Genomic DNA, 23224 nt, shown 5'->3' on the forward strand with positions numbered 1-23224 from the left:
TGTACACCTGTCTTGAGAGAGAGACCCAGCGCTGCATGTGGAATGTGAGTGGGCTGTCGTACCTCTCAGCCAACAAGGCAGTGGGGTCATCAGGGTACTTGAAGAGCAGGCCTTTTTTTTTTAGGGGAGACGGGAAGGGAGTTAACACTTATTTTGAAATCATCTCAAACTTAAAGAGTTGTGAGAATAAAGAACTCATAATCCCAAAGAACCAAGATTCCCCAATTGTTAATATTTTGCCACGCTTGCTTTATCAGTGTCTCTGTCTCTCTCTCTCTCAACACACTTATTTTTTTCTGAGCCATTTGTCAGTAAGTTGCACACAGGAGGGCCCTTTACCCCTAAATATTTCAGTGCACGTTCCCTAAGAGCAAGAGCATCCTTTACATAAACACAATAAAATTATAAAAAACAGGAAATTAACATGGAGACAATCCTATTATCTAATCTACAGAATTGATTCAAAAAAATTAGGTTGTCCCAATAACGTCCTTCACAGCATAGCAAGGTAAAAGCAAGTCCAATCTGGGAGCCTTTTCAGGAGTACACGCTACCTTGTCGGTGGCAGGTCCTTCATGAAAGCTGCTTTCTTAACATTAAATGTCTTAACATTTACGACAGCCAGGAGCCCCCCACCAGCCTTGCTCCCAGAGCCTCCAGAGCCAGAGGAGACAATCTGTGTGGCATCTACTGACCACCTGTGGGCCCTCACTGTTCATAGCGCTGAGTTCAGAACAGGAGGGCAGGGAAGTTCCCAGCACTCCGGGCGGACAGGCCCGAAGGGACAGCCCCGAAAGGTGACTGCTTCGGGGCAGAGCTCCCGGCAGCAGTCCCTAAGACAACAGAGCTCTGGGCTCTGGGCTCCAGGTGTGCTCACCAGTGCTAAAAACAGAGCTCTTGCCCCTAAAGTGCCAATCAGCTTAAATGAAATCACCTGTACACTGGAGGCTGCTTTATTCATTCTTCCATTTCACCTGTTCCTTGGTAACAGAAAATCTGAGAGATCTCCTTCAATGTACCCATTTAAAACACAGCTGCCCTGAGCGACTGGTGGGTTTCACTGCCCAGCCTGCACGGCCTGAGCTGGGTTTGACTGTGATTACAAACACTGACCTGGTCCGAAGTCCACTGTGGCATAGAGTCCCTGCAGGGCCCCGCACTGCAGGAACGGCTCAAGTGCCCCATCCGTGGTGAACAGGAGCACGTCCTTGCCCAGGTGGTAGTGGAAGAGCTTCTGCAGGAAGCGCAGGTAGTCGTAATCACAGGTGAAGTAGCTGCCGTATTCGTTTTCAACCTACAAATCACAGAATAAGCGGGGGAATCAGGAGAGCCCAATATGCTCATTCTAGTGCCAGCAGACCGTACCTGGGCATCTGTGAGATGACAAGGCCCAACGATTGCCAAAAATACTTACTAATCTTGATCCTCTGAGTTCATTTTCCAAAGAGCCGCTCAGCATAAAAACTTACCTTCTACTACTTCCCACTCCACCAAAGAAAGAAAAACAAAAACCACCAGGTCGGTTTCGGATTGGAGTGACTTTCTAGCCTATACTAAATAATAGATACTTTAAATGTTACACGAATAAGATCTCCCCATGGAAGAATATTAGAAAATGCGGGGAAATGCAAAGAAAATAGAAAAATCATGTGTTAGTTCCTTTAGCTAGAGATAAGTGCTACAACCATTCCGACTTAGTCTTCCAGATTGAAACATGTACACGCACCCTAAATATACACGATACAGTCAGTGTTCTCTGTTCTCAGAACTGGTATCCTATTACTTGCACCACTTGTAACCTTAGTTCCGCACTGTAACACACTATGCAAAATGTCCATGGCAGTCAAGAGGGCAAATGCTGGATAAGGATGTACCATCATTTCCCTGATCTACTGCCAAACATTTGGGCGGTCCTCCCTTTCGTACTCCATCACCAATGCTCAGTCTGTGTTCAGTAGCATCCGTGGTTTTCCACCAGGAGTTATTCCCCCCGCCCCCGCCCCCTCAGGGAACACATGACAATGTCTGCAGCTCTTCTGGGTTGTTACAAGCGGCAGGAGGTGAGAGAGTGCGCTGCTGGCTTCCCCAGTGGGTAGAGGCCAAGGAAGGCTCCCAAACCTCCCACCTGCCAGCCTCCACAACAAAGGATTATCAGGTGCAGGAGGGCAACAGTGCTGAGGGGGGGAGACTCTGTCCCACGCCACGCATTTTCACTTTCTCGAGTTCTTGATGGGGGTGGACAGCACCCCGAAAGAGGTGAACGTGGATTCTTATAGGAGAAAAGAACACCTTACTCTTTTTTATCTGTAAAGCACCGATATACATACGCTTATACAGGAGATGGAAAGCATTACAATTCTTCGGGGTGGGGGGGAATTAGACAAAAGTGTCTAAAGAGACTCTTTAGGGGCCACAGTGAAAACAAGGTGAAGAAACATTGCTGTAAAGCAATAAAATGAATGGCCTTCAGCTCCACCCAATACATGAAAGAGTCTTAGAGCCGCAACGTTGAGTGAGGGAAACAATACAGACGGCATGTCCCCCACCGAAACTTCAAACGGTCCCAACCAAACTGTAACTCTGGGTACATACACAGGTGTTAAAAATAGAAACATCAAGAAACGAATGGCCATGAAAAAGACACCAGGGAAACTTCTCGGGTGCTGACCACATGCTAGTTCCCATACTGGGCGGTGGTTCCCATCCTAATACTTGATCACACCACACACGGGTGTCCGAGTTCACAATTTTACAAAAATGAGAAAAATACCTGGCCATCCAATTTCAACCTGCACTTAAGGCAAAATAAATTGTGATCCTGGGGATCCAGAGTCATTAAACATAAGCACAAGAAACTGGGAACCCCCAGAAGAGAGGTGGCTGGCAGAGACCAGTAAGGAAGCTTCCCTATAGGGGCTGCCCGGGGCAGCTGTAGGGGCAGAGGCACTGTTCCGGGAAGAAGACAGGTAGCGAGTACTCCCTGTCTCGCTTTGTGTGGCCAGTAGCTTTGTGTGGCCCGTGGACAGTCAGGGAGGAGGCACAGGACTGTGAAGGGCGGAGATGAACTGAATGCCACCCCCCCTCTGCACAGGGCTGCTTTCCCAACAGTTCGATGAATGACTCTCTCCCCAGACAGAGGGGATCCCTCTGATAATACTTTCATGTTGCAGATTCAGACTGTAGTGAGTATGCCCAGCGCCAAGAGCTTCACTGGTCCTGAAATACCCTGGAAAATGAGGACTTTGCTCCTCACACAGAGCAGGAAACCCCTCCTTGGGGCTCCGGACACTTTGATTGATCCTACAGGTGTGCCTTTGGAAATCATTGAGAGCCACTTGAAGAAAAGCTTTGCAAATACTGGCAAGATACTTTCCTCATTTTCTTTTTCTCCCCTCTTTTAACATGATCTCTTTAAATGGGTATGTGCTCCTTTGTCCTCTGGCCATCCACAAGTTCAGAGCTAGCTCCAGGGTCAGCTCGAGCAACTAAGTGGGCCAGAGCTTTTGCGTTTCGTCTTCCTGTCTGCCCACCACCGCAGCCCAGCCCAAAGCTCATTTAAGGTCACTTAAAAAAAAAAAAAAAAAGATTATTTATTTATTTGACAGGTAGAGATCACAAGTAGGCAGAGAGAGAGAGGAGGAAGCAGGCTCCCCACTGAGCAGAGAGCCCGATGTGGGGCTCGATCCCAGGACCCTGAGATCATGACCTGAGCTAAAGGCAGAGGCTTAACCCACTGAGCCACCCAGGCACCCCTAAGGTCACTTATTTTTTCAAGCCTTGACTATGCAGGATCATGATGACTATTATCAGGAGTGTATGTTAAAATAAACAGGCTTATAATAAATGCACGAATACAGTTTGGCTAGATTAGAAAAAAAGGTCCATGTTTGCAAGGCAGCTCAGAGCTGCGGGCATGGGCATCGGAGGCCCAGCTGTCCGTGCCCAAGTGTCAGCTGTGCTATCTCTTGCCCACGGGGCTCTGCTTGTGAAACAGCGTCATTGGTAAGAGGCCGAGTCCCCTTCGTGGGGCTGTCATGAGGATTAGCCAAGTCACCTCATGAATGCTTGGCACCCAGTCAGGGCTCCCAGAGCTCCTCAGAGGACACTCATATTCGACATTAGAGTCAACCAGAAAGAGACAGGGGTGGTGTGCAGACAGGGAAGGTGAGAGGAAAAAAAGACAGACAAGTCATGGTGAGATTCAGAGGAACACTTGATTTTTCTAGAGCAAGGGGTCAGTCAACCTTTTCAGTCAAGGGTTACAGGTTAAGTATTTTAGCGTCTGTGGCCACGGGTCTCTGTGTACCGCTGAACTCTGCTACTGATGTGCAAAAGCAGCCACAGACCACACAAGAACAACTGGGCGGGGCCGGGTGCCCATGTACCTTTGTTTACAAAAACAGGCCACGGCGGTCCTTGTTCAATCAAGAGTAACGGGCTCGGGACGCCTGGGTGGCTCAGTTGGTTAAGCAGCTGCCTTCGGCTCAGGTCATGATCCCAGCGTTCTGGGATCGAGTCCCACATCGGGCTCCTTGCTCGGCAGGGAGCCTGCTTCTCCCTCTGCCTCTAGCCTGCCACTCTGTCTGCCTGTGCTTGCGCTCTGTATCTCTCTAACAAATAAATAAAATCTTTAAAAAAAAAAAAAAAAAAAAAGAGTAACGGGCTCATCCTGTGAGCTCCTTAATGAAGCCACAAGGCACTGGGGACCTTTACTGTCACTGATCTTCCACAACATCAGGTAGAAGTAGGGCGATGAATACCCCATACACCAGAGGAAGCAAAGTTGTGAGTGAAAGGGCCCCACTCCTGATCATTTTCGTCTTGGGTATTATTAATAGGCATCAGTGGCTTCACTTACCTTAGGTGTGGTCTTGGTACAAACTGTGATGAACATCCTCACAGGCCACTCAGCTTAGATGGCACTGGACTAGCTAATCCCTCCAGAACAGAATATTTGCTACATGGCTGGGTCGTTAGGATGAATAAAGGACCAGGCTGGCTCGCTGCACCTCAAGACAAGAGCCTCATTTTTGCCCTGCCTGCAGACAAACAGGGGTCTTTTTGTACTCTCCAGGCACCCAGACAAGAGCACAAACACGGTGAACTGAGTCAAGCCATCATTTTGCCCCATGACCTGAATGTAGACAAGATGGAAATCAGCTTGTTTTTTTTAAAATAAGATTTTATTTATTTACTTGACAGAGAGAGAGAGAGCGCGAAGAGAGCACAAGCAGGGGGAGCAGCAGAGGAGAGGGAGGAACAGGGTCCCACTGGGCAGGGAGCCCAAAGTGGGTCTCAATCCCAGGACCCTTGGATCATGACCTGAGCCAAAGACAGATGCTTAACTGACTGAGCTACCCAGGCGTCCCCAGAAATCAGCTTTTACAGAATCTTTTGCGTACCAGAATTTTGCAAAGCAATTTCAATTTTCTGACCCATTGGCTTTCTATTCCATTCTAGAGCCAGCTGGTGGGCATATGAGGAATAGTGACCTGTGGCGTGACATCACAGCTCCAAGTCACATACACGGGGCACAGAAGAGAATGGAGACGCCCTTGGTCAGGGATGAACACAGACAGACCGCAACAAGTACATCATAAACAGAGGCACTAACCAAGGTTCTGAGAGTCACGTGGACACCAACTAAGCCAACTGGGTAGGTGTCCAGACAGAGTGCCTACTGGGACTGCCCTCAAATGACAAGAGGCCACCCATGAATTTGGTGTACAGTAGGAAGAATTTTTTTTTTTTTAGATTTTCTTTGTGAGAGAAAGAGGGGGAGAGAGAGAGAACATGAGAAAGGCGAGAAGGAGAGAGAGAAGCAGACTCCCCGCTGAGCAGGGAGCCCAACGTGGGATTTGATCCCAGGACCCTGGGATCATGACCTTGAACCAAAGTCAGATGCTCAACCAACAGAGCCACCCAGGCGTACTAAAGAATTTTTAATAATGTAAAAAAAAATGCTTATGAAATAAGACTAAAATAGGAAAATCGGGTAAGAAACTGGTCACACAGTTTAAACTGACTCTGTAAAAAGAAATTTTTTAAAGGCATGGGAAAAAAATTCAAGGAAATCTCCTTGAAATACGAAGAGCTCTGCTTCTGGCTCCTGCCATTTAGGTGACAATTTGGATTTTTCTGTTTTCTCATACTCTTCTATAATTTCCTCACTGACTCCTTAGTTAGTGGTCAAGGGGCAAACGGACTAGGTGGCAGTCAAGCAGGTGGAAGTGTGACAGGCAAAAGAGGAGGAGGCTGGGGAGGACCCAAAGTCAAGTTCAGCCCGTCCAAGTCTGCAAGCAATGTCCCCAGTGTAGCCAACATCATTCTCCTCTGCCAGGGTTCAGAGTTTGATTATGCTTTTTGTGTGTGACATTTTGATAACCAAAAGGTACAGAAAAGTTGTGAGCAAAAATTCAAAGTGACTTGGAAAGAAGCAGAGACTAGAAAACGAGAAAGACTACAGAAAACCTGAGATTAAGAGAAAGAAGAAGACCCAGCCACGCAAAGGCAACTCAAGTTGCAGCCTTGAAGTCCTCATACAGAAAAATGGGCTCCTGTACCTTAACCAGTGCAGACTCAAGACAGGTGGGGGCATTCGGCACTCCCCGGTCACCCCTCTGGGAGCAGCAACCTGGCCTCTCTTTACTGTGCAGTGGCGGCATGGTCCCTCTGGCCAGGTCCACCTTCTCACTGCCTCATTCGACCTCCACCTGCAGGCAAAGAGAGCGGCCATGCTCCCTTCCCACAGTATACGTCCCTACCACTGCCCCTGGAATTGGCCCTAAGCAGGAAATCTTGGCCACACTTCTGTCGTCAAGCACCCCACTGTTTCAGGATGCAGCCAGCATCACATCTATTCCTTGGCAAATGACCAATGGACACACTTTAATGTTTTAGCCTAAGGAATTCTGCAAACATCACAAAGTATCGTAGGTCAAGGTCCCAGTTTTTCACAAGGAAAATACTTGGCACATGATCTACTCCATAATACCACAGTCTTTACAGAGCAAAGAAGAGATGGAAGAAGGGGAGTGAGGGAAGGAAGTGGGAGGGAAAAAAGAACGGCCCACCAATTCACCGCATCCTCTTCCCATGCCAGCATGAACTGAGAGCCGAACCAGGACAGACACCAGAGCATTCAGTCTATCCTGCATCCCTGCAGCCAGAGACACTAGAGAAAGAGGCTACAGGATCAGTGGACCAAGGGACCTAGGCTGCCATCCAGATTCAGCCACCTGCCGGCTGGGTGACCTTGGCTAAGTCCCTCAACCTCTCTAAAGTTCTTCTACTAAAAGAGACGGTGGCTGGAATAACTGAATAGCATCTATAGCGCAGTCAGCCTGGTATATGGCAGCATTTAAAATGATAATGCTTCCCCACAATGCAACTTCAATAAAATCACCAGCTGTGGCATTGCCTCGCAAAGAAACAGATCTGTGTGGCTCAGAGACATATCACTTCTGCATATACTGTAGATGGATGAAAGCCAGCCCCACCGCCCGCTGTTGCTCGTCTCCGAGGTTACCTGCACTGTTATGATCGGCCCTCCATTCTGATAGAGGAGAGGCTTCATCCTGGGTAGGAGGACTCCCAGCCACTTGTCCACAGCTGCAAGGTAGTCTGAAAAACAAGACAGGTTTAACTCCGCTCCATACCTATTCCTGCAAACAGACACGAGTCCGCCTCATTACACTGGAGCTGGCAGCTGAGACCAGGATATGCTGGTTTCAATGATGATGTAAAACGGGGTGGCTGTGTGCTCTGGAAGTCTCACGGAAGTTCTCCTGCAAGGAGCCACCTCCTCAATGAGCTCTCAGTGGACAAGGAACAACAGACATGGTATCTGTCCTCGCCACTACACTCCAAGCCTGGAGCCCAGGGGGCATCCAACCCATGTTTGTTGAATGAAGAAAAGAATGCCTGAATGGTGTGTCTTTCCCTCTGTGAGAGTAGGGCAGGTTGTTTCTTCCTTTTTATTTATTTTATTATTTTCAAGTTTATAAATTTGAATTTGATTTATATAATAACATATAGTGTATTGTCAGCTTCAGAGGTAGAGTTCAGTGATTCACCAGTTGCACAGAACACCCAGTCCTCATTCCATCACATGCTGTCCTTGATGCCCATCACCCAGTTACTCCATCCCCCACCCACCTCCCCTCCAGGAACCCTCAGTTTCTTCCCCATAGTTAAGAGTCTCTTATGGTTTCCCTCTCCTGTTTTTGTCTTTATTTTTCCTTCCCTTCCCCTATACACGTCTGTTTTGTTTCTTAAATTCCACATATGAGTGAGATCATATGGCATTTGTCTTCCTCTGATGGACTTAGTTCACTTAGCATTATATTCTCTTATTCCATCCAACTCATTGTAAATGGCAAGATTTCATTCTTTTTGATGGCTAAGTAATATTCCATTTAGATATGAACCACATCTTCTTTATCCGTTTATCTGTCAGTGGACATCTGGGCTCTTTACATAGTTTGGCTATGGTGGACATTGTTGCTATCAATGTTGGGGTGCATGTGCCCCTTCAGATCACCATTTCACCAAAGAAGACATCAAAATGGCCAACAGACACATGAAAAAATGCTCAACATCACTTAGCATCAGGGAAATACAGGTCAAAACCACAGTGAGATACCACCTCACAGCAGTCAGAATGGCTAAAGTTAACAAGTCAGGAAACAACAGATGTTGTCGAGGATGCGGAGAAAGGGGAACCCTCCTACACCATTGGTGGGAATGCAAGCTGGTGTAGCCTCTCTGGAAAACAGTAGAGAGGTTCCTCCAAAGGTTGGAAATAGAGCTATCTTATGGCCCAGCAAGTGCACTACTGGCTGTTTTTCCCTTTTATTTTATTTTATTTTATTTTAATTTAATCAAAGTTAGCTGCTCTTATCACCATCTCCAACACTAACATCACAAGGAAAAACTGAAGTCTTCAGAAGACAGAAATGCAGCCAAATGGGAGCTTCTCACCGATCAGGGTGATTATTTACAGCTAAAATATTTTCTGGTTGTTTAAAAAGATAAGCAAAAGACTTCATTTACAAATCACTCTGTAAAGGCAGACAAATGAATTGCCATTTTGATTAGCTAGATGCTATCACTGGCCATGTAATTTATTGAGAAAGTAGGCAGAGAAAGCATTGAAGTGAGTCGGTAAACCACAAACAGGGCCCAATGCCAGTTCAAAGCTACCAGTTTATCAGCAAGATCTGGTCAAATAGTTCAAGTGAGCCCTATTTCCCACACGTGCAATGCCTGCAGTGGACAGTGATTAACCCTCACACTTCCAGTAAGCTTTCAGAGGGACAGAAGTACCCCAGCTTCCAAATACCTGGTACTTTAGATATAAAATGTCCAAAGATATCATAAGTAATCTCAAGACATCTGTAACAACTTACCTGGGTCTGAAGAACGGAGAATAATAGATTCTTTTAATAAGAGCCAAGCAGGTAATCCTCCCTAGGATGGGGGTGGGGATGGGGGAGAAAAGAGGAAGAGAAAAGCCATTATAAAGTCTGGGGATGGGGGAGGGGATAGGAATGATTTTAACAGTGAAGAAAAAAAGTTTCATGAAGAAGGGGTATTAACTGGGCTTTCTCGTTTGCAACTTTCAAGGAAATTGGAAACACAAGAGTTAAAGTCAGATGACTTTACACACCTGCCGTGTTTGGAGAATCAAAGCCTTTGTATAGATTATCCACTTGGCTTCGTGACTACCTTGGGTGGGAGACAGAGCCCATACCACGACCCATTTTTTTTACAATGGGGAAACCGAGCCATGTGAGTGAGCACCAAGAGGGGGACGCCTGCCTTCTGACCCTTACCAGCCCTTCTCTGCTGAGACACCTCCAAGGTAAAGGACACACCTAACCCAGCTACAGGGACAGGCTCAGTGCACTCTGGAATTAGAGACTTATTGAAACTGCTCTCACTCACTGTCCCCCAGATCTCCAGCCGCCAGCCCAGCTGGTCGTGCACGCCAGCCAGGCAGAACCCAGCCCAGCTGTACTCACCATATCCCACTCTGCACAGATGTAGGGTCCAGGCCTCAGGATAACCAGCAGTCCCAGCTCATGGGCCAGCTTAATAAAATATTCCACATCCTGTTCCCCGGAAAACTCGTACTGTCCTGGCTGTGGCTCGTGAAAGTTCCAGGGCACGTACCTGCCGAGACACACACAGCCCCTTCCTGGAAACAGCTCAGAAATCTGGGCATTTCTGAACCATCAGTATAAGTGTAAGCCCTCAGATGCTCACACGGCTCCCTCCAGCAGCCTCCCAATGGAACCACACTTGGTGGCGAGGACATGTTTAAGTTTATGACCCACAAGGAAGCCCTGTTCCTGTGTAATGACTTAAAAAAAAAACCAGAATTACATGAACATGAAGTACTACTATATAAAAATTATTTATGCCTGTGTAAGGCCTAGGGAAAATGAAAATATCCATGCTAAGATAATAAGAGGTATATTTATTTTCTTGAAAATACTTTTTAAGGAAAAACAACAAAAACCCCAAACCTCTGACCCTGTATCCTCCTGCAAAAGATTTTATAAGGAACAGCACACAGGAAGCCATGACAAAAACTTCCACCCGTTCCCCTGGCGGCCTTCAGCCTAGGCCACAAATGCCATCACAGAGGTCTCTCGGATGACCCCTGGCTCGTGGCCTTTTCCCACAATCCCATGGCCTTAGTCCCCCAGAGCTAAGTGTTAAACTGCACTAAGGTAGGTCCCCGGCCCCAGGGATCTGCCTCTGCATTTTTCTCACCCCTTATCTTGAAGAGGCTATCTGCAATCCTCATCAGTAGTGTAAAAACCAGAGTGGCCAGCCGCCCCAACTTTCTCCCCAGTTAGTCACCATGCAACAGCAGAAGACATGACGAGAGATCGTTATTGGGGTAATTCTGTAACTCGAGGCTCTAGAATTACCCCGCAGAACCACAAAGGGAAACTGGGTTCAGGAATCTACCTACCATGGCCTATGCCCCCAAGAGCTCAGGGAAGTTGTGGCTGCCTACACACACAGTTATCTCTAAATGCTAGGGAGACCTCTGGCCAAAAAGACGCACTTGGGTAAATCCTAGTTTCACCAGCTGTAGATGGGACTGAAGAAATGGAGTCCTTCATGGAAAGTGCCCTACACACGACAAATGCTCAATCACTATTACTCCCCCTTGCCTTCACCAGCTGAGATTCATTTTGTGATTTCCAGTGGGTGGTTAAGTATCCAAAGAAGGGCTAGTTGAGCTCATGCCAAGCCCCTCTCAGAACACCAGATTACACCATGTCCCATTCCAAGAAACGAAACCGCTAGCTGCACTGGGAATGGGGCTGTACCTCTGTCCAGGTGTGGGTGTCTTGGCCCTGGGGAGAGCCTGGTGCCCTCCTACTTACGTTTGGATGGCGTTCAGCCCAGCCATCTTCATCTTCAGCAGCCGGTCCTTCCAGTAGAAGCGGGGCACGCGGGAGTAGTGAATGCTTCCCGAGATGTAGCGGAAGGGCTGGCCATCCTTCAGGAAGCGGTTGTGATGGTAGTCGATCTTGAATGTCCTCTGGGAAGCATTCTACAGAGCAAGGAGGGGATCATGTGAGAACCTCCACCTTCCGCATTTTGTAAGCAGACACTCTGACCGTGGCAAGTGGCCCCCTGCCTCTTTCATCTGCGGAATTTGCTGATGGAGTTAAGGCCTGGGTTCTGGGCTGTAAAACAGAGCACCACTAAGCCAGTGGCTAATGCACCCAGGCAACAGAAATCATCAGGGAGGACCCATGGGCAGGACTCCAAAGATTTTACCTGTCCAGCACCAGTGTGACAATCGACGGCTGAGACACAGAAATTATATTACCAAAGAGAAAACCCTGCTGACGGTGAGTCTCTTCTTGGTATAGCAAAGCCCAGTGTGCTGGGAACAGAACACATATATAGACACCCTCTTTCCCTGTGGCTGTGATCGGCTGGAGCACTGGATGGACCGTGACAGTCATGTCACTGGGCTGAGAGCAAGAGATGAGAAGTCAGCCATCCCAGCTGGGGCTCCAAGTCCTGCAGTGATGAGGCAAACACCCTTCCTAACCCCACATCTCTATTTCCACAAACACGCAGGATGTTAGACTAAGTGAACTTGAAGGCAGTCTGTTTCAAATTATGGGCTGCAATCCAATTTGTGAATCATGAACCTAATTTAGGTGATGACTGACACTTAAAAAAACTTTTTTTTGATCGGCACTTGTTTATATGAAAGAGAACAGAAAATATCCAGTGTACAGCACCTGGTAAAGACAAGTATTATTTTACGAAGATTCTGTTGTACATACATATATAGAGTTGCACCTGATGTAGGTCTCCACTGGGCTGCAATGAAAGGTGTATGTCTAGCAAAATAAAAAAATCTAGGCAAATTAAATTTCGAGAAACACTGGGGACTGGTTCAGAAATGCTAGGATGTGAAAGGGAAGCCAACAGTTAGGTAGAATAGAACACTGCCCTCTGGTGGACGGGAAAAGACAGTGAGGGGTCACAGGTGCCAACAAGACCAGCGCCCTAAGAAACCAGTTAATTGCTTTCCTTCATTGTTGGTAAGATTCCTTGTGCAGCTTTAGGCTTTTTTTTTTTTTTTTTTTTTGGTAAGTTTTTTTTTTCATAGCAGCACCACAGTCCATGACAGCTTTGAAGGCTTCCCTTGAAGTCATATATGGAAACAACTGTAAGACCCGAAGTCCTAGACATTCGGCCTGAAAGCTAACCACGGAATTAAAGCACTCTGATGAAAAGTTAAACAACTTGGAGTAAACCTCTCAGAGGCAAATGGAAAGCTGTACTATATGTGAGTTCATCTCAGTAAAGCTAACCAAAAAAAAAACCCGCTAATTTAAGAATCATTCCTTGGGTGCCTGGGTGGCTCAGTCTGTTAAGCATCTGCCTTCGGCTCAGGTCATGATCCCAGGGTCCTGGGATGGAGCCCCATGTCAGGCTCTCTACTCCATGGGAGCCTGCTTCTCTCTCTCCCTGCTTCTCCCTCTCCCTGCCGCTCCCTGCTCTTGTCCTCTCTTCTCTGTCAAATAAATAAACAAATTCTTAAAAAAAAAAAAAAAAAACATTTCTAAAGAAAGGGCCAGAGCGTCAATCGCTTATCACTTTGTTCTAGTAAAGGCAAGAAACTCCTGGAGAAACTCATGAAAAATATAAATTACTTCTTAGACCAGGTGCCCCAATGGATGATTTTAAAAACATCTTCACAGCATGTATGTAATTAGGTGCCAAAAAAGGGTTTTCTACCATTCTGTGAGTACAGAGGTGGCACATGAGGTGGGGAAATTCTTTAGACAGGTAGAAAGGGGGTAAGCCACTGGGAAATGCAGGGGGCTCTTTGCAGCCTGCTTGTCTAGGGGAAAGGGCTCAGAGGAGCACATGAAGTTGCCAAGATGTGATCTTAGCAGACAATGGACTCTGGCCTTTGTCCCACTCAGTGGAGCACCTTCTCTGCATTCAAACTACCCCAGAATCCAGCCCAAATATCTCCCTACTGTCCATTTATAAGAAGTATCAGAAAGAGCCACCCAGATGTGGCCACAATCTACAAGAAGCTTCTTTCTAGACCAGGTATCAACATTGTGAGGCCTAGATGCTAACGGATAAATTGTTCATGCTGCACACCTTAACTTACACAGTATTAGTATCAATTATACCTCAATAAAGCTGGGGTCAGGGCTGGAGTGGAATGCTGCAGTGGTAATAAATGGCATGTAACCCGGGAGTGAGGCGTGAGGACAAATTTTTCAGAGGGAGGAACTCTGTTTCTCAACCTTGGCCACGCATCAGAATCGGCTATGCAAACTTCTAAAAATAGCAAAGTCAGGACTCACCCCTGGACATTCAGATTTTAATTGATCTTGGGTGGAGGCATTGGCATTTCTTAAAACTGCCCAGATGATGATCATGTGCAGACAGTGTTGGGAACTACCAGCTTAAGCTAAGCCTCAGGATAAGGAAGATGTGGGCAAGGGGAAGGACACAGGAAGAGGAGACAGTGTGTGGGATGCTGAGAAGGGGCCCCAGTACCTCAATACAGACAGTGCATGGCAGGGAACCGAAGGCGGACAGGAACCAGACTAAACGCGCCTGACATGCACATTTGCGGGCCTGGGCTTCACGCCAAGAGCTGTGGAGAGCAACTTACATGGAAGGTCATGTGAAAGTGTGTGTTTTCAAATGTCGTGCACTCTGGCCTTTTCCCGGAGCAGCAAAAGGAAGCAGAGTCATGGACCATGGTGGCGGCAGTGAAGTGGGCAGTGGACAGGAGGAACCCCCAGGACCAAGGGGTGGTGGTTAGATGTAGGACACAGGGGCTAACCTGAAGAGGCTCCTGCTGGTCTCAGGTGGAAAAACTGGGGGCATTTAAAAAAGGAGAGAGACTTAAAAGAGGAAATTGAAGGGAAATTAAAGACAGCACAGATATTAACCCCTGTGAGTTACAAGTACATGATTCCTTGGTTCATGTCAGCCTCTTAAAAATGGAACAAGCAGACATTATGTCCCTCATGCTGTGATTCAACAGGAAGTACAGTCCCACCTAGAAGCAGTCCTTGTTACTGAACTTGAACCTCAACTGAACCTCAGTCTACCAATAGCTCAAGGAAGTAAAATATGCCAAATCCAAAATGTGGGACGCTCTAGAAGTCCAATGATAGAGTTGCTTCAATAGACAGATGGCATTAAAATCAGACAAAATAAAGAGAATATTGTTAGAAAATAAAAGAGAACTTGAGAGGCATAATGACCTAATGCAACATGGGAATCTGGTTTGGATCCTGATTCTAATGAACTGCAAAAAAATCCAATGTTGAGACACGGAAAGTCTGAACAGAGACCAGGCATGAGGTGGAATTAAAAGAATTACTGTTCATTCTGTTGGCTAAAACAAAAGCATGCTGATTACACAAAAGAAAAACTTCTCATCAGACATACATACAGAAGTCTTTCTGGGTGGAAGGACAAACTCTGAGGTTATTACAGATGAAAAAGAAAAAGAGCAAATTAAAGAGCACACGGAGCCAAGCTGATCACTGTGGAACCTGATATGGACACAAGATATTCTCTGTTCATTTGTGTGTTTGTTTTAATTGCCACACTGTTAAAAAACCAAATCGCACCTCAAAATAAGGCCTTTTTCTTGGTTCTAAGAAAAACAAAAGCATATGTTCATGAAAAGATGTGTAACACATGTTCACAGCAGCTTCATTCATAATTGCCTAAAACGAGAAGTAAGCAAATATCCATCAGCAGGAGGAACGCAGCTTGGTGTGCTCATACAATAGTGTGCTCAGCAATAAAGCAGAATGATGGGTACGGCCAATAATACAGATAAATCTCAAAACTGTCATGCTGAGTTTGAGCCCTACACAAAAGGTTCATACTGTATGAGCCCACTTATATGAAGTTCTAGAACAGGCAAATCTAATCCATGCTGGGAAAAAAATCAGGGGTAGTTGCTGGCTTTGGGCAGGAGAGGCACGGACTGCTTGGTAAGGAACATGAGGGAACTTCCTGGGGTAATGGTAAGCTAGCTGAATATGGATTTCAGATTACACAGGGTGTGCATTTCTCAATACTCGTCAAAGGGTACCCTTAGATTTGTATATTTCATTGTAAAGTTCACCTTAACAGGAGAAAAAGAGCTATAAACAATATTCACCTCTAATTAATGATACACGACACGCTTGGAGTGGAAAGTACACTGATGCCTGCCACTTATTTTGGAACGCATCTAAAAAATAAGATGGATTGATGGGTGGATGAATGGAGGGATAGACTGACAGTAATATGTTAATGGTAGAATCCGGATGGTAAGCATAAAATTCCTTCAACTCTATGTGTGACAATTTTCCTAATAAAATGTTGACAAAATTTTAAAAAGAGGGGGTTGGAGAAAGGAGTTCAAAAGATACAAACTTCCAGCTAAAAGATAAATAAACACTAGAAACAAAATGTACAACATTGGTGACTACAGTTGACATTGCTGTGTGATATACAGGAAAGCTGTTAAGAGGGTAAATCCTAGGGGTGCCTGGGTGGCTCAGCTGGTTGAATGTCCACCTCTTGATTTTGGCTCAGGCCGTAATATTGGGGTCCTGGTATTGAGCTCCATAAGGCTCGGCACTAAGCACGGAATCTGCTTGTCCCTCTCCTCTCCCTATCCCCCCAAAATAAATAAATTTTTAAAAATATTTTATTTATTTGAGAGTGAGTGAGCATGTCCATGAGTGGGGGAGAGGGGAAAGCAGGCTCCCCACTGAGCAAGGAGCCCGATGTGGGGCTCGACCCCAGGACCCTGAGCCAAAACCAAGAGTAGGCTGCTTAACTGACTGAGCCACCCAGGCACGCTTTATAACCAATAAAATCTTAGATTAAAAAAAAAAAAGGGGAGGGTAAATCCTACAAAATCTATGGCAAGGAGAAAACTTTTTCCTTTCTTCCTTTTTTCTTTCTTTCCTTTCCATTGTGTCCGGCATGAGAAGACTGACATTAGCTACTGTGGTGATCAAGTATATGTAAGTAAAATCATGCTGTACACCTTGAACTTATACAGTGAGGAGAGTCATTTGTCAGTAAAACTGGAAAAATACATATAAATAAAACTAAAAAGGCGCCCTGATGAAGGGCGCCTGGGTGGCACTGTGGGTTGAGCGAGAGACTTCATTTGGCTCCGGGCATGATTTCAGGATCATGAGATCGAGCCCTGGGTCAGGCTCCATGCCCAGCACGTGTCTGCTTAAGATTCTCTCTGCCCCTTCCCCTGCTTGTGCCTGTGCTCGGGCGAACGCTCTCTCCAAACAAACAAATAAATAAATCTTTAAAAAAGAGTGTCCTGATGAAATAAATGCTGGTTTCTGCGGTAAAAGCCTTGACCGTGAGTGGGACGCAGGCGCGCACACATGCATGATGGAGCACGACGCGGCTTCTGAGACTGACGAGATGCTCCTGCCCTTGCAGAAAGATCTTCCATACATCAAGAGTAAAAAGAGAAGGCTGAGAAGGGCTTTTTTTTTTTTTTAAAGATTTTATTTATTTATGTGACAGAGATCACAAGTAGGCAGAGAGGCAGGCAGAGAGAGAGGAGGAAGCAGGCTCCCCGCTGAGCAGAGAACCCAACATGGGGCTCTATCCAGGACCCTGAGATCATGACCTGAGCTGAAGGCAGAGGCTTTAACCCACTGAGCCACCCAGGCACCCCAAGAAGGGCTCTTTTAAAGCATACCTATGTCAGCTGCAGCCCGTGGCCAGTCGTGTGTGAGCTCAGTATGCTCTGTGCTGACAGTGTCTCAGCTCAGACCCACACCCTGGGGCTTTGTGCCTTCCTGCCCTGAAACAGAAACCTGCTCATCCAGGGATGCAGGACTGGTGGGGCGCCCATGCTCCTTGGGCCAACCCTCAGCCAATGGGGTGGACAGCTGCATCTTGTAGGTGGACAATGCTGGAGATGTTCTGTGTACCTTCCAGGAGATGCTGACAGAACCCTGGCCCTACTGCCCACAGCGAGAACCACAACACATCCTTATACAGACCTGTTTCTTCCCACCTGTGCTTCACGTCTGCATTCTCAGATCACTTCTCAGATCACCTGCACTCAAGCCCTTGCTTCACGTTTTGCTTCTAAAGAACCCAAATTAAGGCAATGGTACCAGGATTGGCCTCAAGAGCAGATCCTCAGGCTGTGAACCTAGACCTGGATCTCTTACATCTGTGAGACAGCCATAAGAACCCTGCAGGCTGGTGTTAAGTGGGTGGGGACACCCCACATTATGCAAATACGAATTCTAGGTCCTCACCTGTGCTGGATTGAGAGAAGCCACAGGCGGAGCGGGAGGAGTTGGCATCTCCATTAGCTCTACCCCTGGAATGGCGCGGGGTGGTGGGAGGTACTGGTAATTAAAGGATTGTGAGGTTGGCTGATTTTTATTCACAGTTGGAGGCTTTGAAGAAAGATTGCCAGATGGGATCAACATCCACAGCAGGCATTCTGTGATGCCAGAGGCTTCTGTGGCCATTGTTAAAGAGACTATTGTCTCCAGCTAGAAGGGTAAGGCTCAGGACTTAGCCATGTGGGCACACTGGGAGAGGACCTTGAGGGACAGACCGTAAGGCCGGCTAGAGGGAAGTTTACTCTCAGAGTGCACTGTTCCATGACTTGTGAGTTACCATCTAGATAAAGGTAACCTAGTTGCGACGCTGTTGGAATCTGGATCCTTGGAACCTGGGCATGATGCTGGCCTACGGGAAATGAAGTGGACATGCCAGGATGGGCTTGGCATCCTGAGGAACTGTGAGATGCCTCAAAGAGATGAGAATGTGGCTGACCAGACAACCCACCATCTGACTATATCCCCAAGGACAGGCTAGAGTACACTCCCATCAGGAAGGAACGCCATGCTGAGGAGGGCCCTGGTACCCCTGAGAAACCCAGTAAGGAACCACATAAGCACCACAATGACCAGCTAGGCGAGAGTGCAACAGACCACAGCACTTCCAGTGGGTGGGACGATTGTGCTAGGGTGTTGCCTGACGTGTCTAACAAGGAAAAAAAAAAATCAAGAGGGGTGCCTGGGTGGCTCAGTGGGTTAAAGCCTCTGCCTTCAGCTCAAGTCATGATCCCAGGGTCCTGGGATCGAGTCCTGCATCCGGCTCTCTGCTCAGCGGGGAGCCTGCTTCTACCTCTCTCTCTGCCTGACTCTGTGCCTACTTGTGATCTCTGTCTGTCAAATAAATAAATAAAATCTTTAAAAAAAAAAAATCAAGAACTCCTGAGCAAAAGGCTGACATCAGCCACTGCAAAGGAAAGTTGTGATTCCTTCCTCCAGTTCCCAGCTCTGGGGCAGCCTCTCCAACAAATGCCAATTGACTGAAGGGAGGGTTGCATGGATCTCTCAAGGAAGAACCCTGTGATGCCTTCCCCATTAGGACTGGGGTACCTGGGGAAAATGGCCTTCTGGGGATGGCTGGATACACCTAAGTGGACATACCAGGTGTCCCAAAATGTGATGGCAGTTACCGCTCTTTAGGAGACTGGGGAGAAAGGGAGCCACGGCCCACCCAGGCCCTTCTACATGGGTCCAACAAGGAGCACCTATCCTACAGTGATTTCCCTTGTCCTGAGTGCAAACTGGGATGACTTTACTTAACAGACCCTGAACCCCCACCACAAGTCAGAGGCATTATGCAGGGAAGAGCCAAGTGGAAAACCCAGGGTTTGAGTTTGTGGCTAATGTTCTACTCTTTTCAAAACTCTCAGTAGAAAGGATCAAGAATGGTTTGTTTGTAAATGGGCAGGATAGCAGTACACATTCTCTCTCTAGTCCCAGCCCCCCCACCCCACCCCCACTGCCCCACTCTCTCCCACGAGAGACCCCGGTCATCAGCACATCTCATGGGATGTCACGCTGGTCTGACAGATAAACAACATCATGTTATTTGGACCCAAGGAACTGTGACAAGTCCCTGAAACTGAGGCTTGGAAGAGTAGCCCACAGTGGAGTGATGGGGACAGCCACAGAAGCCACATCACCTAAGAGACAGCTTCCAAATGGTGGCTGTCATGGCCAAGGTAAATAGGGAAAATCCGCTTCAAAGCTCCAAAGTGACTCCTCTCAACATTGAAGGACCTGAGGGGATCTAGTCTAAAAGGGCCGGCCTCCTTAACATCTTTGGGCTGTGGTACCTCTGACAGAAGTGAAGCAACTGAGAAATGGCAGGGGAGAAGGAAAGGGGAAAACCGCCTTCAGAGCTTAGTCCCCCCCAAATACAAAAGAACAAAAAATATGACCTGTGGTCAGATTCCACGCCTTCTAAATTAATTGGCACGGGAATGGAATACTGAAGAGCTATCATTTTATTACACACGTGCAGGGGTGTTGCAGCATCACTGTTTACAATGCATGAGGTCACAGAAACTTAGAAAAAGCAATTGCAAGCAAGGCAAACCACCCACCTTCCCAAGACCCCTGTGTATAATGCATATAATACTGGAGAAAAAAGACAGCAGTACAGACAAAATACCCTTGAACCATTTATACAGCAGAGACCTAATACTGTCTGACATAACATTTTGAAAGTTATTCTGTTTAGATTATTTCAGTGGTAAATAAGCATCTCTTTAAGAAAACTCAACACAATACCAATATTTATGTCACCAGGAAAGGTGAACATCGCCCAGGGTTTCTAATACTCAGGACTAAAAACCATTATATTAGCATTACATTATGCACATTCCTCAACACAAAGAAAAACAAGGTGCTCAGTGACGTCACAAGTTAGGGGTCATGTTGACCATTCGGAGACACAACATCTTCCAGCCCTTCAGTAGGACCCTAGTAAAGCACCTGTTCAATGGATCTGTAACCCCAGCACCCTGTATGGCCTTTCACTCACCCCCGGGGCCCAAGAGCCTGGAGAATTCCTGACAGGAGGTGCTCAGCTCGGGAGTGGCACAGACCCAACGTTCCTAGGCTGCTAATGCCCTAGGGTTGAGGGACAAGGGATGAAGGGGAGTGGAGAAGATGGTGATAGAAGGGTACTGATACACATGGGCTTCCCAGACCCCTCAGCTCACAGAACAGAAAGACAGAGAGGTATTTCCAATGATTATACAACAAACTTTGATTGTGCCAGAGCTAACAGCCTTTCAAACAGCCAGGTGTCAGGGAAGCAGCAGACATGAGACAGGCTGAAGAAGCAAACAGCCACAGGGAAGAGTGACAATCAATGCAGATCCGAAGGAAGTTGTGGATGACCTGCTCTGGCTTATGCGTCCTATTTTTATCAGTGTTGTTATGTATGTTTGCCTCTCTGGTTCCGCAAAGATTTTTGTTCAGTGTTCCAAGAGACAGCAGATGAAGAGCGTCAATGACAATGGAACACAAATTACAGCGGGAGAGGAAGGAAAATGGCAGAATGGAGGAGAAATGAACACAGCTTGGGACCAGCTCCCCAAATCCTCCAGGACTCACAGGCAGTTACAGATTTAATTCTGCCTCCTCAGCTCAGAGAAAAGGTAAGTACATAGTCTTAAAAATAATAATAATAAAAATGAATCTTAAAATTATAAAACAGTTCTTCAAAGTTAATATCAGACCTAAGTTTCTTTCCACACAGGAAAGAATCATGTCAGGTGAATGTGAAAGACTATTTTGATGATATTTAGCCTAAGGATAAAAATGTATCTTAAGCTGCATTCAGGTCAAACAAATGAACAAACAAAACTGTATCCAGTAAATTTCATCCTAGTAATAATAGTTTATTGCTATTTTGAATCCATTAATATATGTAGGTAGAATAAAGTAAATAAATAATTACATTGGTTGTTAGGAACCAGAATTTTCAGTGTAAAATGGAAACAAACATAAAATCAAAGAAAGTTAAGTAAAAACCCTGTAACCAGGGTTCTGTGAGAAATCTCTGTACCTTCCATTCAAGTCTGCTGTGTTCTAAAAAATAAAGTTTATTTTTCAAAAAAACTCTTAACTTGACATTTAAATTGGAAATTCTAATATAGTTTTTTTCTTTCTAAAAAAAATATTTATTTCCTAGCAATAAACACTGAAACGACTTAGAAATGACACTAGCTCCTCTAGCACTTAAATTATGGTCTCTAAGTATTTCCCACTAAAAGGAACCAGAGCTCCTTCAGGAAATTACTTAGTCCAAGTCTAGGCCAGAATATGTACAAAATAACCCTAAAACTATCAAAAACCATTCCGGTCACAACAAAATGATAGAGAAGCAGGGCCCCAACTGCTCAAAGGTGGGAGATTTTGAGCATCAAAAGATTTATCACGCAGGGGTGTGTGCCTGGGGGGCTCAGTCAGTTAGCCATCTGCCTTCAGCTCAGATCATGATCTCAGAGTCCTGGTATCAGCCTGGCACAGGGCTCTCTGCTTGCTGGGGTGAGTGCTTCTCCCTCTCACGCCCTCTGTTTGATTTCTCTCTCTCTCTCAAATAAATAAATAAATCTAAAAAAAAAATTATCACTTCAGTAGACTGAAGCACATCAGATATAAGAAAAGAGCCAAATTCATGTTACTTCCTCCCACCCCAAAAAGCTTACTGGACATCCTTGGGGTATGCTGGTGCATCAACTCTTTATTCTGACAATTGATGAATAATAGGGAAGAGTCCAGCATCCGTCTTGCCTTTGTTATACCCTTTTTCACAGAAACCAATTGATGAGGAGAGTTCTTTGTAAAAGAACCATAGTTAGTAAATACAGAAGAAATTATGCAATTAAAAAATCACTATTTTGGGAGCTGATGGCAGGATTATATTTCTGAGTACTCCAAAAACTCCTTCAGAATTCAGAACAGAGATAAAAGAAGATACACCATCATTTCTTGAATATATAGAAGGTAATTAACTATTCCTGGAAAGCCTTTTTAGTACTCCGGCTCCCTAAATTCTATAATAAATGTAGCAAACTTTAAAAAAAAAAAGGCATAATCATCAATGACTGCTGAAACATTAGACGAAAGGATGATGAGGGGGCGCCTGGGTGGTTCAGTGGATTAAAACCTCTGCCTTGGGCTCAGGTCATGATCCCAGGGTCCTGGGATTGAGCCCGGCATTGGGCTCTCTACTCAGCAGGGAGCCTGCTTCCCCCCACCCCCAACCTACCTCTCTGCCTACTTGTGATCTCTGTCAAATAAACAAATAAAATCTTAAAAAAAAAAAAAGATGATGAGGAACTTTCTAGTGGACAGATCAAGTTGACAACACTAGACCTGTGGGTCAGTGTTAGCATCACTGAAAGCAATGAAGTCTTCCTGCCCAAAAAAGAAAAATGGTGAACCTGAAACTATCCAGCCTCTAGCTATAACTTTTACAGATCTCTATCTCTACTAGCTCACTGACAACATGAGGGATAATAGAACACATTAACCACCACAATTCCGAAATGTAGGAAATACTAAGATAACTTGAACAAATAAATGACATAAAGAGGAAAGATGTTTTCTAGACTTAGATTTAAGAAATATATCATATAGAGTATATGGGTTTTATTTTTAGGTCCTGATTCAAACAAAGGAACTATAAGAGACATAATTCCTCAAGAAACCAAAGAACAAACTAAACCCAAAGCTAGCAGAAAGAAGGAAATAATAAAAATCAGAGCAGAGATAAATGAAAGACAGAACAACAACAACAAAAAATAATAGGAAAGAAA

General features: G+C 45.9%; 1 protein-coding gene across 4 annotated transcripts in view; it reads right to left on the minus strand.

Annotated features, from left to right (window-relative positions):
- TMPPE (transmembrane protein with metallophosphoesterase domain) overlaps positions 1–23224 on the minus strand; it is an 80347-nt gene that overhangs the window by 48317 nt on the left and 8806 nt on the right. For all 4 annotated transcript variants that reach the window (XM_032301844.1, XM_032301684.1, XM_032301766.1 and 1 more), the window contains exons 2-6: positions 11409–11578; positions 10026–10176; positions 9411–9471; positions 7529–7623; positions 1114–1294 (exon numbers count right to left, since the gene is read on the minus strand). In XM_032301844.1, coding sequence (XP_032157735.1) covers positions 1114–1294; positions 7529–7623; positions 9411–9471; positions 10026–10176; positions 11409–11578 — 658 coding nt within the window. The remainder of the gene's footprint in view (positions 1–1113; positions 1295–7528; positions 7624–9410; positions 9472–10025; positions 10177–11408; positions 11579–23224) is intronic.

This window comes from Mustela erminea, chromosome 1 (assembly GCF_009829155.1).
Source record: "Mustela erminea isolate mMusErm1 chromosome 1, mMusErm1.Pri, whole genome shotgun sequence".
Classification (NCBI taxonomy): Eukaryota; Metazoa; Chordata; class Mammalia; order Carnivora; family Mustelidae; genus Mustela; species Mustela erminea.